Here is a 12500-nt window from a genome sequence, read left to right on the forward strand (position 1 = left end):
AGGTTGTGACGCAGCAATCATCTCCGACATTATGTCGGTCAACAACATAAAAATTCACAATGTAGAAATCTGTAAATTTCCAAGTTGTTCACCCGACATAATACTGATTTTAAGACGATAATTCACATATGGGGCACGGTGACTGAGCGGAATGGATTTTGTATCATACCCTAAATGTACTGAGCTCGACTACCCGCCGCGCTGGGTGGCCTGGAGCAAGTCACCTCGCCCTAGCTCAATTTGCGGCGCTGACTTCGGCCTTCCCTTTTTGTAGACTCTAAAGACAATTTTGACCATGAGGATAAATAAAGCGAGTTTTATTTTTTACACTTGTTGTCATCAATAGTAGTGTTATATGTTAGACCTTTTGACAAGCACCTTGTCTATGGAATGTACTGCATCCACAGAGTGTTATGGAGAGCTTGGCTGTTTCTCATTACGGCATCCCTTTCTTAGTCCTACAAGACCAATCAACGCAGCACCACTATCCCCTGACTTTATAAGGTAAGTGTCTTTAACTTTATACTGCTGTATTCTGAACTCTGAAAAGAACAAACATATCTATATTAAACATTTTGGCCAGAAAAAAAACGTCCTTCAAAATAGCGATCGATTAAAACGATCATTATCATGTCAAAAACTCGCAAACCTTGGACTTTATACAAAAGTCCCAATATATGGATTAAAGGAATTTGTACTTGGATTGACGTGAACGTTCAAGTTTTACTTTATTTATTTTGGAAATATAGTATGTACTTATACCTTGAACTTAGAGCTTAGGGATTGAGGTTTCTTCTGCGCAATATCCACTAAATGTGCTCAAAGCGATTTACAAAATATCACAAGCCAACTGCAGCACCTGACATGTAGTATGAGACACCACGCTTGTAAATGTAAGGTGCTTTTACATTTTCAAACAGATAGAACGATGCTACAAATCAGGTACCCCTTTTCCACCTGAAATCGATGAGAGAATGAGAGTATATTTATAGGGTTTTTTTCCCAAGAATTCAACTTAGCGTCGCCCAAAACGGGACTCGAACCAGAGACCATTAGTGTACAAAACTACAACGCCTGATTGAAACATAAATCCCATAAAGATGTTCAAATGAAGTATTTTTTAGTTTTGTTACATCCGATGTGCTGCAATAATGCTTTCTGTTACATCACCACGCATTCCATAAGGCCAGTTAGCGTTGAATTCATGCGTCGTATATTATTATTATTATTATTATTATTATTATTATTATTATTATTATTATTATTATTATTATTATTATTATTATTATTATTATTATTATATTATTATTATTATTATTATTATTATTATTATTATTATTATTATTTATTATTATTATTATTATTATTATTATATTATATATGTTGAAGTAGTAGTAGTTGCAGAGTGTAGTAGTAGCAGTAGTAGTAGTAGTAGTAGTAGTAGTAGTAGTAGTAGTAGTAGTAGTAGTAGTAGTAGTAGTAGTAGTAGTAGTAGTAGTAGTAGTAGTAGAGTAGTAGTAGTAGTTGTTGTAGTAGTAGTATATCATTATTATTATTATTATTATTATTATTATTATTATTTATTATTATTATTATTATTATTATTATTATTATTATTATATATTATTATTATTATTATTATTATTATTATTATTATTATTATTATTATTATTATTATTATTATTATTATAATTATTATTGGTTGAAGTAGTAGTAGTAGCAGAGTAGTAGTAGTAGTAGTAGTAGTAGTAGTAGTAGTAGTAGTAGTAGTAGTAGTAGTAGTAGTAGTAGTAGGAGTAGTAGTAGTAGTTGTTGTAGTAGTAGTAGTATCATTATTATTATTATTATTATTATTATTATTATTATTATTATTATTATTATTATATTATTATTATTATTATTATTATTATTATTATTATTATTATTATTATTATTATTATTATTATTATTATTATTATTATTATTATTATTATTATTATCATTATTATTGGTTGAAGTAGTAGTAGTAGCAGAGGTAGTAGTAGTAGTAGTAGTAGTAGTAGTAGTAGTAGTAGTAGTAGTAGTAGTAGTAGTAGTAGTAGTAGTAGTAGTAGTAGTAGTAGTAGTAGTATTATTATATATGTATTATTTATTATTATTATTATTATTTTATTATTATTATTATTATTATTATTATTATTATTATTATTATTATTATTATTATTATGATAAACCATTATTATTGTACTCATCACATCATCATTATCATCACCATCGCTGTCGTCGTCGTCGATGACGTTGTCACCATCGCTGTCACCAATGACAGCTCATCCTCTTAATGCTCCTTCTCTCCCTTCTCTTCCTTCTCCTCCTCCTCCTCCTCATCATCATCATCACCATGATCATCATCATCCTATATTTACATAGTTAATCTGGTGTTGTTTCTTTATTTAAATGTTGATCATGTGTTTCCATCTGAAAAGTCATGTCTTTGTATTGTTTCATTTTGAAGCTTTTCCATTTAAATCTCTCTGGATTGAAAAGTGTAATTTGTGTTCCTCAGGACCAAGTTTATCCTCTACACAAGAGAAAATTTAAGAAGGGGCCAGGAAATAGACGCTCGAAATATAGGAGAAATTGGGGAGAGCTGGAGCCTATTTAAAGACAGACCAAGTCAGCTTATCGTCCATGGTTTTATTGATTACTACAACACTGTGCCGTGGCTAACAGTAGGATTTGGTGATATCAGACATCAAACCGCCCTCCCCCCACCCTTACGTCTCTCTCTCATTCCCTCTCTCTCTCCCTCTCTCTCTCTCTCTCCCTCCCTCGCTCTCTCTTTCTCTCTCTCTCTCTCTCTCTCTCTCTCTCTCTCTCTCTCTCTCTCTTTCTTTCTTTCATTCTTTATTTCTTTCTTCCTTTTCTTTCTCATACGTTATCTACCCATCGGTCTTTATAGCTATATGTATCTTCGTCTTCTTCTCGATATTATGTATCTATTTATCTGTCCATCCTTATCATTCTATCTATCAATCAATCTGCCCATATCTCTACCTCTCTCTCTCCCTCTCTTTCTCTCTCTCTCTCTCTCTCTCTCTCTCTCTCTCTCTCTCTATATATATATATATATATATATATATATATATATATATATTTATATATATATATTATATATATATATATATATATATATATATATATATATATATCCAACCACATATCAATCTACTATCTACACTATCTATCTATCTATCTATCTATCTATCTATCTATCTATCTATCTATCTATCTATCTATATATCTATCTATATCTCTCAATCTATCTTTCTATCCTTTCACCCATCATGTATATCAATCCATATTTCTATCTATCTATCTTTCCCTCTACATATTTATCATTCTCGTTATCTCTCTCTCTCTCTCTCTCTATCTCTCTCTTCCCCCCCCCCCTCTCTCTCTCTCTCTCTCTCTGTCTGTTCTTGCAATACATAATTTCTTTAGCATAATATGCTCAACAACACACGTTTAATTTTTTATGATGTATCTTTTTACAAAAGAAATTTAAATAAGACAAATGTTGGTTGTATCGTAACGAATGTGACGATTTTCCTATAGTTGGTTAGGAGAGGGTTAAGATGCTCATATTTTATTTTTAAGATATCATACATTGTATCTAGTAGGTGAGATAATTAATTTTGTTATTTTTACCAATAATTTTATTTTTGTTATTGTTGTTGTTACTATAATTGCTGTTGTTGTCGTCGTCGTCGTTGTTGTTGTTGTTACTGTTGTTGTTGTTGTTGTTGTTGTTGTTGTTGTTGTTGTTCTTGTTTTTGTTACTTTTGTTGTTGTTGTTGTTCTTGTTGATGATGCTGATGATGATATGATGATGATGATGATGATGATGATGATGATGATGATTATGATGATGATGATGATGATGATAATGTTTTCCACCCAGGAACTGAAAGATGAGTTACTGATTCACGGTGACTACAACACCATCATTGTAGACTGGCACCACGGCAACCTTCCCCCTTACACACAGGCCACAGCCAACACACGTGTGGTAGGAGCACAGATTGCTGTCCTAATCAAACATTTACAGGTAGGTAAGTAGTTATAAAAACTACGGCAAAATATGTCTTTTCAATATAAAAAAAAAGCACCAGGATGGTGTCTTGAGGGTCCACCGGCGGACGTTTGCTCAATGTTCTCTGGTTGGTCACTGCGATATGCAGTTAAGCACCCAAACCACGACAAGGCGGCGATGCGGTCTAGTGGTATGGCAATCGTTTTCGAATCGGAAGGTCCTGGGTTCGAGTCTCGCTCGATGCATAGTTGAGTCCTTGGAAAAGACTCTTTACTCACATTCTCTCACCGTTAACAGAGTTGTCTCTGTCAGAAAAAAATGTAATATCGCCTAACAGGCATCATGTCTCGTTCTACATGTTACGTGTGTTGCTGTTGGCCAAAGACCCTTGTAAAGTGCTTTGAGCACGTTTAGTGGATATTCCGCTACATTAAAGCTCAGGTTTAATGCGGTGATCCACGAGGGATATTCATATCGATGAGTAAGTCTTTAGCCTGATTTTATCTTTATTCGATCGAATAGGATAAAGACGGTGTTGTCTATTAAGATTAGTTTCTGTTATTGCATGGAAGTATAGATGATTTGGAGCATAACTAATATTGGTTTTACTGCAAAGCAATAGATAGTATGGTTGTTTCCAATCACTACGCTCCTCATTGTGACGACTTGTTAAGTATTCCGTTGAATTTAAGTGGTCTGTGCAGTCTCATTTAACTCTCTCATAACCGGCCATTTTCCCGATTTTCCCCAAAACTTAACACCCAACCTATACGAAAAATAGATTTATTTCACTCAAACACAAATGCGGTTAGTTCTTGCTATATATAGTATGCGCTTGGCTAAGAAGTTCACAACATTGCCATCCGGAAGTATAACGTACCAACGCACAAAACTATGTGTAACCTTAAACGTTTATAGTCTGGTTAATACAGTTTAGTGAGAATTACTCATAAAAGCGGATGGCAAAAAACAATAACAAAGACCTGAATGACGTCAACTTCGAACTGTCTATATATTTTCTTTTGCTAAACAAGCTCTTCAACACAGTATTAATAAACTTTAACTATAGCAAACATTTTGTTCAAATATTATTATGATGTACAAAAGAAATCAGAATGAGAAAAATGGTTGCATCGTAAGAAATGTGACGATTTTCCTATGGGTGGTAAGGAAGGGGTTAAGATGTCATGAAATATAACTGATACCCTTAAATTGTCTATTCATTTATATGATCCAATATCCCCAATGCATTTTCCACAGGGTAACTTTAACGCCACGCCTGACAACATTCACATTATAGGTCACAGCCTTGGGGCACATATAGCTGGTTATGCTGGAGAGAGAATCCCAGGACTAGGAAGAATATCAGGTTTGAACAATTCAATAAAATGCTTGATACGATGTTTCATCTACTTGGTTTGTAATTTAATGTTAATAAGTGGCTACAGTTGCTTCTGTCCGAAAAAAATATAATAACTTGTTACGAGCTGTGTGTCTCGTCCAACAAATAAAGGTTATCAAAGCTCTCAACTTAACACATAAAATGTTACTTTAGGTTTTGTACCCCTTGTAAAGCGCGTTGAGCAGATTTAATGGATGTTGCATTTTGTAAAAGCAAACAATTTTTTTGATTCCTTATTAGTTTAGGCTATGCAATTATACTACTCAATAAGTTCATATAATATTATATGTATTTAAGAAAGAGTTTAGGATATAAGTATGCTCAAGGTTTTTCACAAAAAAATCGTCTATTTTATCCAGTAGGCCGTAAAGTTGACTATTTCCCACAACCATTAAAAAGTGGTGTCATGCAAAATCATTTGTTTAAAAAGAACAAAATACTTAACAATTTCAAATGGTTAGGTTTTTGACTCAGAAACGTTTAGTGCCAAGTGTTTTAATATTTTTAAGCTGCTGTATTTATAATATATGTTAAACACTTTCAACATAAAATGGTTATGCTCATTCCAGCTCTAGATCCGGCAGGCTTATATTTTACTGGTACGGACGAAATCGTACGCTTGGATCCTGGTGACGCTGTACTGGTTGACACCATCCATTCTGATGCTAGAAGCACCAACAACATTCTTGGTAGGAATTTGTCGCCAAATTATCAGTCTTCATTACAATCTGCTTCTTTAGTATAAGGGAGAAAGGAGGAGTAGTGGACAAGGCATGTCACTGCATCTGCAGGATACCGATTTGTCACAGAAATTTGCTTAAATTACAGAGAGAAAAAGCTATTTCTTTCTTTCTCTCTTTCTTGTTTGATTTTATATCATGAAATCTTGATAAGTTGCGAATCAATGTTGTCCTCCATAAGGAAGACAGTCTGTCTTTGAGAAAATTTGTGATGTTGAGACAATAAAATGTAATCACCATAAACTCTGTATTATGCAAATGCATATTACTGTAAATCTTTGGTTTTGCATAAAGTGACTTTTCAAAAGAAAATTTGGTCGTACTGCAATTTCAGAAACGCAACAAAGCAGTTATAGAAAACCTTACTTTGAATATGATATCTGATGGTACATTTGTGTAGCTATAGAAACATTGCATCTTGAGAATTGACTGGTTACTTAATATATAATAAACGTTTTGACCAAATTTAAAATCCGTAGAAAAACAAATTCCACCGTTTCAAAGAGCCGCATGACACGTGATACATGCTCTAAGAGCTGTTCAGTAAGATCCTTTACCTACCGTGTGTACACACATGTTGCATTTTTGTCTCTGATTATCTTCTATTTTTTATGACAAATATTCCTTTCTTTGACTTGGGTTTCAAAACTTAGTCTCAATGATTTTTATTGACGCTAGCACAATATTATCCTCATAATTAAGAAAATCAAATAATCTTCTATGTTAGATATAGACATACTACATCTCATTTGAGTATTTCTTTAGTCATTCTTTTTTTTTTTGTTTTGGAGGGGGGTGTCATAAATGACATCATCATCCTCATGATCATCATCAACATCGTCATCACCATATCACCATCAACTGGGTGAGGTTCCTGACCTCCCATAGTGAGGCAGGGAGGCACTTACTGTGTCTTCTATATATGTCTTCCAACATGCTTTTTGTGTTTGTCGTGGAATGAGAGTACTTGGTGTTGCCCAGGCTCTGGCCCGATGCCCTTGATGAGAGGGAAACCGTCAAATGTATAGTTAGTTTTGGGAGATGATATTTTTTTCCTTCTAAATCATCTCTCTGTTATGCACCATATTATGTTTTGTTTACATATTATATATGGATTGTAAACTTTTGAGTGTATTCCTTTTCGTGGGGACCTGTGCTTAACGTCAGGATGAGGCATTTAGTTTATCTCAAACTAAGTACTTTGATAGTGTGCTCTTGGATTCTACAACTCTTTACTATTTGAACCAATTCTCTTTGTCTTACCTTTTCTTGGGTGCTTTAATTGTAATTCTAGAGCGTTTTACTATCCCATTTCTTCCTTTTTACTGGCGCTGATATGACTTTAAGGCGTTGCAAGCGCCGTCAAACCCTTAAAAATAAACCATATCACCATCATCATTTCATTACATTTATTTCAAAACCCAGGCTCCAGCATATCACAAGCGGTAAGCCATATGGACTTCTATCCCAACCTGGGCTACAAACAGCCTAGTTGTGAAAGGGACGTTGTCACTCTCTTGTCAAATTTAATCAATGAAGGTAAATGATTTACGGAGAAAACCAACCTATCTCTAAAATAACCCAGGCGTGCAATACATGTTTTTTCTGCAAGTTTCTATTTTTGTATTAGGACTTACTTAATTTGCAATATATAATCATTTCGTAACTCTAAAATTTTAACAAAATTTTATCAACTCAAATTAATGAAGAACATAAATGATGACATTGATGATAATATGACGACGACGACGATGATGATGATGATGATGATGATGATGATGATGATGATGATAATTCTGGCAATGAAAGGAGAGGATACCCGATCATTAAAATCAAATGTTACAGAGTCATGGATTGCGCAAAACAATATCATAGCATTGCTGTCCGTGTTGTTACCATTCGGCCTTTATTTATTTGGGCATTAGCCTCTGTAATTCAAAAAATTTAGGATTACCGATGAATTCAATTTAAATTGAAAAGTTTAATTTTAAATATTGTGTTATAAAGCGTAAACCGTGTTTTTTATGATAACCCACGTGTACAATCATCAGAGTAGCATTGTGCTTATGGACTTTCATGTATTTTTTTCTCCAGGCATCAGAGAATTCTTTGCATGTAGTCATCTCAGGTCTATCGAGTTTTACAAAGAAAGCATCAATTGCAAATGTCCTTTCATGGCAATTAGCTGTAATAACGAGCGGCATTTTAAGGTAATCTACGGTACTATTATGATATTCATATAATTGTACAGTTTATCGCTTCTATAAAGGTAGTTGTCTTACTTTGCTATGCTAGACCATTCGGTTAATCAAATTTCATCCCAGAATTCAAACATAATAGTAAGTTAACTATTACGTTCCCCGGACCTAAACGATCGACCAACGACGAGCAAGACAACCAGGATCTGTCCTCAGACCTCGCCACACGACGCCCGTGGGGGAGGAGAAAACCAGGGGTCTGATTCATGGACCGAGACTGTAATAGTCTTGGACTATAACAAAGTCTGAGACTTCGTAGTCCAAGACTTGGGGAGGTCCGAGACTACGAAAAGTAAGCTATTCATAGTCAGACTTTGTCTCTGACATCAAGTCACGGACTACGTGTGCGAAATCTCAGACTACAGAAGTCAATCTAACGTGTGCGAAATCTCAGACTACAGAAGTCAATCTATTTTTAACTAGGGATTCCCCGGAAAAGTATGACAAATTGTCATAAAAATGTGTTACGTTTCCAGCTGCGCATGCAAAGTAGCACAGAAATCATATCTATTTCCACTTGTTTGTATTTATCGGTTTTTCCACCACGAAATGTGTCTGTTATTTTGTGTAATAGAGAGAGAGAGAGAGAGAGAGAGAGAGAGAGAGAGAGAGAGAGAGAGAGAGAAATAGTGTGAGAGAAGTTAAGGGCTGTAACAATTGTTTGAGAATATGTGTGTAATGATTTTAGTAAATATAAGCAACAATGGCACTTATATGATGATTATCCACGGTGTAGCCTGGTTCTAAGCGCTGTGCAATTACTTCCCCCAGTCAGTGAGGCATAATATAATTTTGATATAATTTAGTCCCAGACCGCGCTATTTACGCCTGTTAGATCGCCAGTGTAAATTTCACCCGTTTAGTCCCTCGTTTATTAGTCTAAGACTGCAAAGTCCGGCTTCATGAATAGCTCGTAACGCGTTTTAGTCCGAAGTAGTTTTTGGACTATCGTCATATAATAGTGTCGGTCCACGACGCCAGGCGCGAGAAGAAAACCAGGAGGTGTCCTCACATGTCGCCACACGACGCCCTTGGACTCTTGTGCACCGGGCGTCGTGTGGCGACGTCTGAGGACAGATCCTGGTCTTCTTCCACGTCGTTGGTCGATCGTTTAGGTTCGGGGAATGTACTCGTTAACTTGCTATTCTCTTCATTGTATTGACTTAATTCCAGACTAACAAATGTAATAATGATGGCAAGGACGTATGGGCTCCCATGGGCTTCCGGGCAGATAAGTACAGACCGCCCACTGACAAACAACTCAAGTATTTCACATTCACAGCCGAAAAAAAGCCTTATTGACGTAAGTAATATTATATTGGCAACAGAATTTCCGGATTTCATTTCATTGTTCAAAAATACAGAATACAATGAATAAAGTTGGGATCTCATATCTCATAGCTCTTTGTAATTGCTTTTAGATGGCTAGTTATGTGAATTGTTCTCACTAAAATCTCTCTAAAAGTTTAATTAATAATGTTTATCATTGGGCTTGTGAGATGCTTTTTTTGTAAGTAGGAGAGATATAATATTATTATATTTATTACTAGCAAACCCAGCACATCTTCGATACAAACTTAATCATTATCATAATATTATGTTATCTCCGCAATAGGGCCAAGAAACTACAGAATCTCTCTCTCTCTCTCTCTCTCTCTCTCTCTCTCTCTCTCTATCTCTCTCTCCCTCTCTCTCTCTCGTTCTTTCTTTCTTTCTCTCTGTCTCTCTCTCTCTCTCACACAAACTCTCTCTCTCTTTCTCTCTATCTCTCTCTCTCTCTCTCTCTCTCTCTCTCTCTCTCTCTCTCTCCCTCTCTCTCTCTCTCAGTCATCAACATAAACGTATTCCAAAAAATATCATGTTGGTTTGTGCCGTTATTTTGTATTTGCGTATTGCACAGGTAAAATGAAGTGATTTTAATATGCCAAAAACAAAAATACCAAAATGCCAAGGTGCCAAACACAAATGTGTATTGTATTTGTGTATTGCATAGGCAACATTAAGAAATGAAGTGAATAGAAAAGTGCCAGAAGACAATAGAGAATAAAAATTTTTCGCGGCGGTGGTGGGGTTTGAACCTGCGACCTTATTGGTACGACAACTCCGCCTGGCAGGTGAGAGCGTGGCTCTACCGTGTGAGCTATCCACGACACAAAATATTCGTTTCAAACTCAAAGTCATTACTAGATCCCTCTCTCACCCACTTCTTGAGACCGCCGATTCGTTCGTACACCACCATCGCGAATAATTTTGACCAGCAGTTAAGCTTAATAGCCAATATTCTCAACACAAACATATAACATAGAAACGATTGAGACATTGAGTATGCTCCGGTGTATGGGGTGAATTTTTAATTCAGAAAAGTGAGTGGAGCAGGCACTTATGTTGGTAACAACAAGATATGAAGTGAATAGAAAAGTGCCAGAAGACAATAGAGAATAAAAATTTTTCGCGGCGGTGGTGGGGTTTGAACCTGCGACCTTATTGGTACGACAACTCCGCCTGGCAGGTGAGAGCGTGGCTCTACCGTGTGAGCTATCCACGAACACAAAATATTCGTTTCAAACTCAAAGTCATTACTAGATCCCTCTCTCACCCACTTCTTGAGACCGCCGATTCGTTCGTACACCACCATCGCGAAGTTACTTGACCAGCAGTTAAGCTTAATAGCCAATATTCTCAACACAAACATATAACATAGAAACGATTGAGACATTGAGTATGCTCCGGTGTATGGGGTGAATTTTTAATTCAGAAAAGTGAGTGGAGCAGGCACTTATGTTGGTAACAACAAGATATGAAGTGAATAGAAAAGTGCCAGAAGACAATAGAGAATAAACTTTTTTCGCGGCGGTGGTGGGGTTTGAACCTGCGACCTTATTGGTACGACAACTCCGCCTGGCAGGTGAGAGCGTGGCTCTACCGTGTGAGCTATCCACGAACACAAAATATTCGTTTCAAACTCAAAGTCATTACTAGATCCCTCTCTCACCCACTTCTTGAGACCGCCGATTCGTTCGTACACCACCATCGCGAATAATTTTGACCAGCAGTTAAGCTTAATAGCCAATATTCTCAACACAAACATATAACATAGAAACGATTGAGACATTGAGTATGCTCCGGTGTATGGGGTGAATTTTTAATTCAGAAAAGTGAGTGGAGCAGGCACTTATGTTGGTAACAACAAGATATGAAGTGAATAGAAAAGTGCCAGAAGACAATAGAGAATAAAAAATTTTCGCGGCGGTGGTGGGGTTTGAACCTGCGACCTTATTGGTACGACAACTCCGCCTGGCAGGTGAGAGCGTGGCTCTACCGTGTGAGCTATCCACGAACACAAAATATTCGTTTCAAACTCAAAGTCATTACTAGATCCCTCTCTCACCCACTTCTTGAGACCGCCGATTCGTTCGTACACCACCATCGCGAATAATTTTGACCAGCAGTTAAGCTTAATAGCCAATATTCTCAACACAAACATATAACATAGAAACGATTGAGACATTGAGTATGCTCCGGTGTATGGGGTGAATTTTTAATTCAGAAAAGTGAGTGGAGCAGGCACTTATGTTGGTAACAACAAGATATGAAGTGAATAGAAAAGTGCCAGAAGACAATAGAGAATAAAAAATTTTCGCGGCGGTGGTGGGGTTTGAACCTGCGACCTTATTGGTACGACAACTCCGCCTGGCAGGTGAGAGCGTGGCTCTACCGTGTGAGCTATCCACGAACACAAAATATTCGGCAACATTAAGTGATTTGAATATAATGCCAAAAAAAAAAACCCCAGAAAAAACAAAAAGCCAAATTAGCAACTCGGGGTACCCCGCTTCATAGTTTCTGGTTTAAAATGGCCTCATAAATCGAAGAATATTGGATAGAAACTTTATATGGAAATATTTTTTTTTAATCGCAACCTCTTGACGTCTTGCATAAGAAGATTCACAATGTGAATGAACTGGCTAATATTTACATTCGAAAGCAGCCTGCTTTTCCTTGTAGAGGACACACACACACACACACAC

At 36.2% G+C, this 12500-nt stretch overlaps 1 protein-coding gene across 1 annotated transcript in view; it reads left to right on the forward strand.

Annotated features, from left to right (window-relative positions):
• The window catches only part of LOC144974747 (pancreatic triacylglycerol lipase-like), a 20622-nt gene that overhangs the window by 7691 nt on the left and 431 nt on the right, over positions 1-12500 (forward strand). The window contains exons 2-9 of the mRNA XM_078917974.1: positions 408-504; positions 2543-2708; positions 3941-4087; positions 5333-5441; positions 6044-6163; positions 7640-7753; positions 8309-8424; positions 9646-9775. Of these exons, the coding sequence (XP_078774100.1) occupies positions 408-504; positions 2543-2708; positions 3941-4087; positions 5333-5441; positions 6044-6163; positions 7640-7753; positions 8309-8424; positions 9646-9774 (998 nt within the window). The 3' untranslated portion in view covers position 9775. The remainder of the gene's footprint in view (positions 1-407; positions 505-2542; positions 2709-3940; positions 4088-5332; positions 5442-6043; positions 6164-7639; positions 7754-8308; positions 8425-9645; positions 9776-12500) is intronic.

This window comes from Berghia stephanieae, chromosome 1 (assembly GCF_034508935.2).
Source record: "Berghia stephanieae isolate SIO BIC M18660-M18661 chromosome 1, UCSD_Bste_1.3, whole genome shotgun sequence".
NCBI classification, from domain to species: domain Eukaryota; kingdom Metazoa; phylum Mollusca; class Gastropoda; order Nudibranchia; family Aeolidiidae; genus Berghia; species Berghia stephanieae.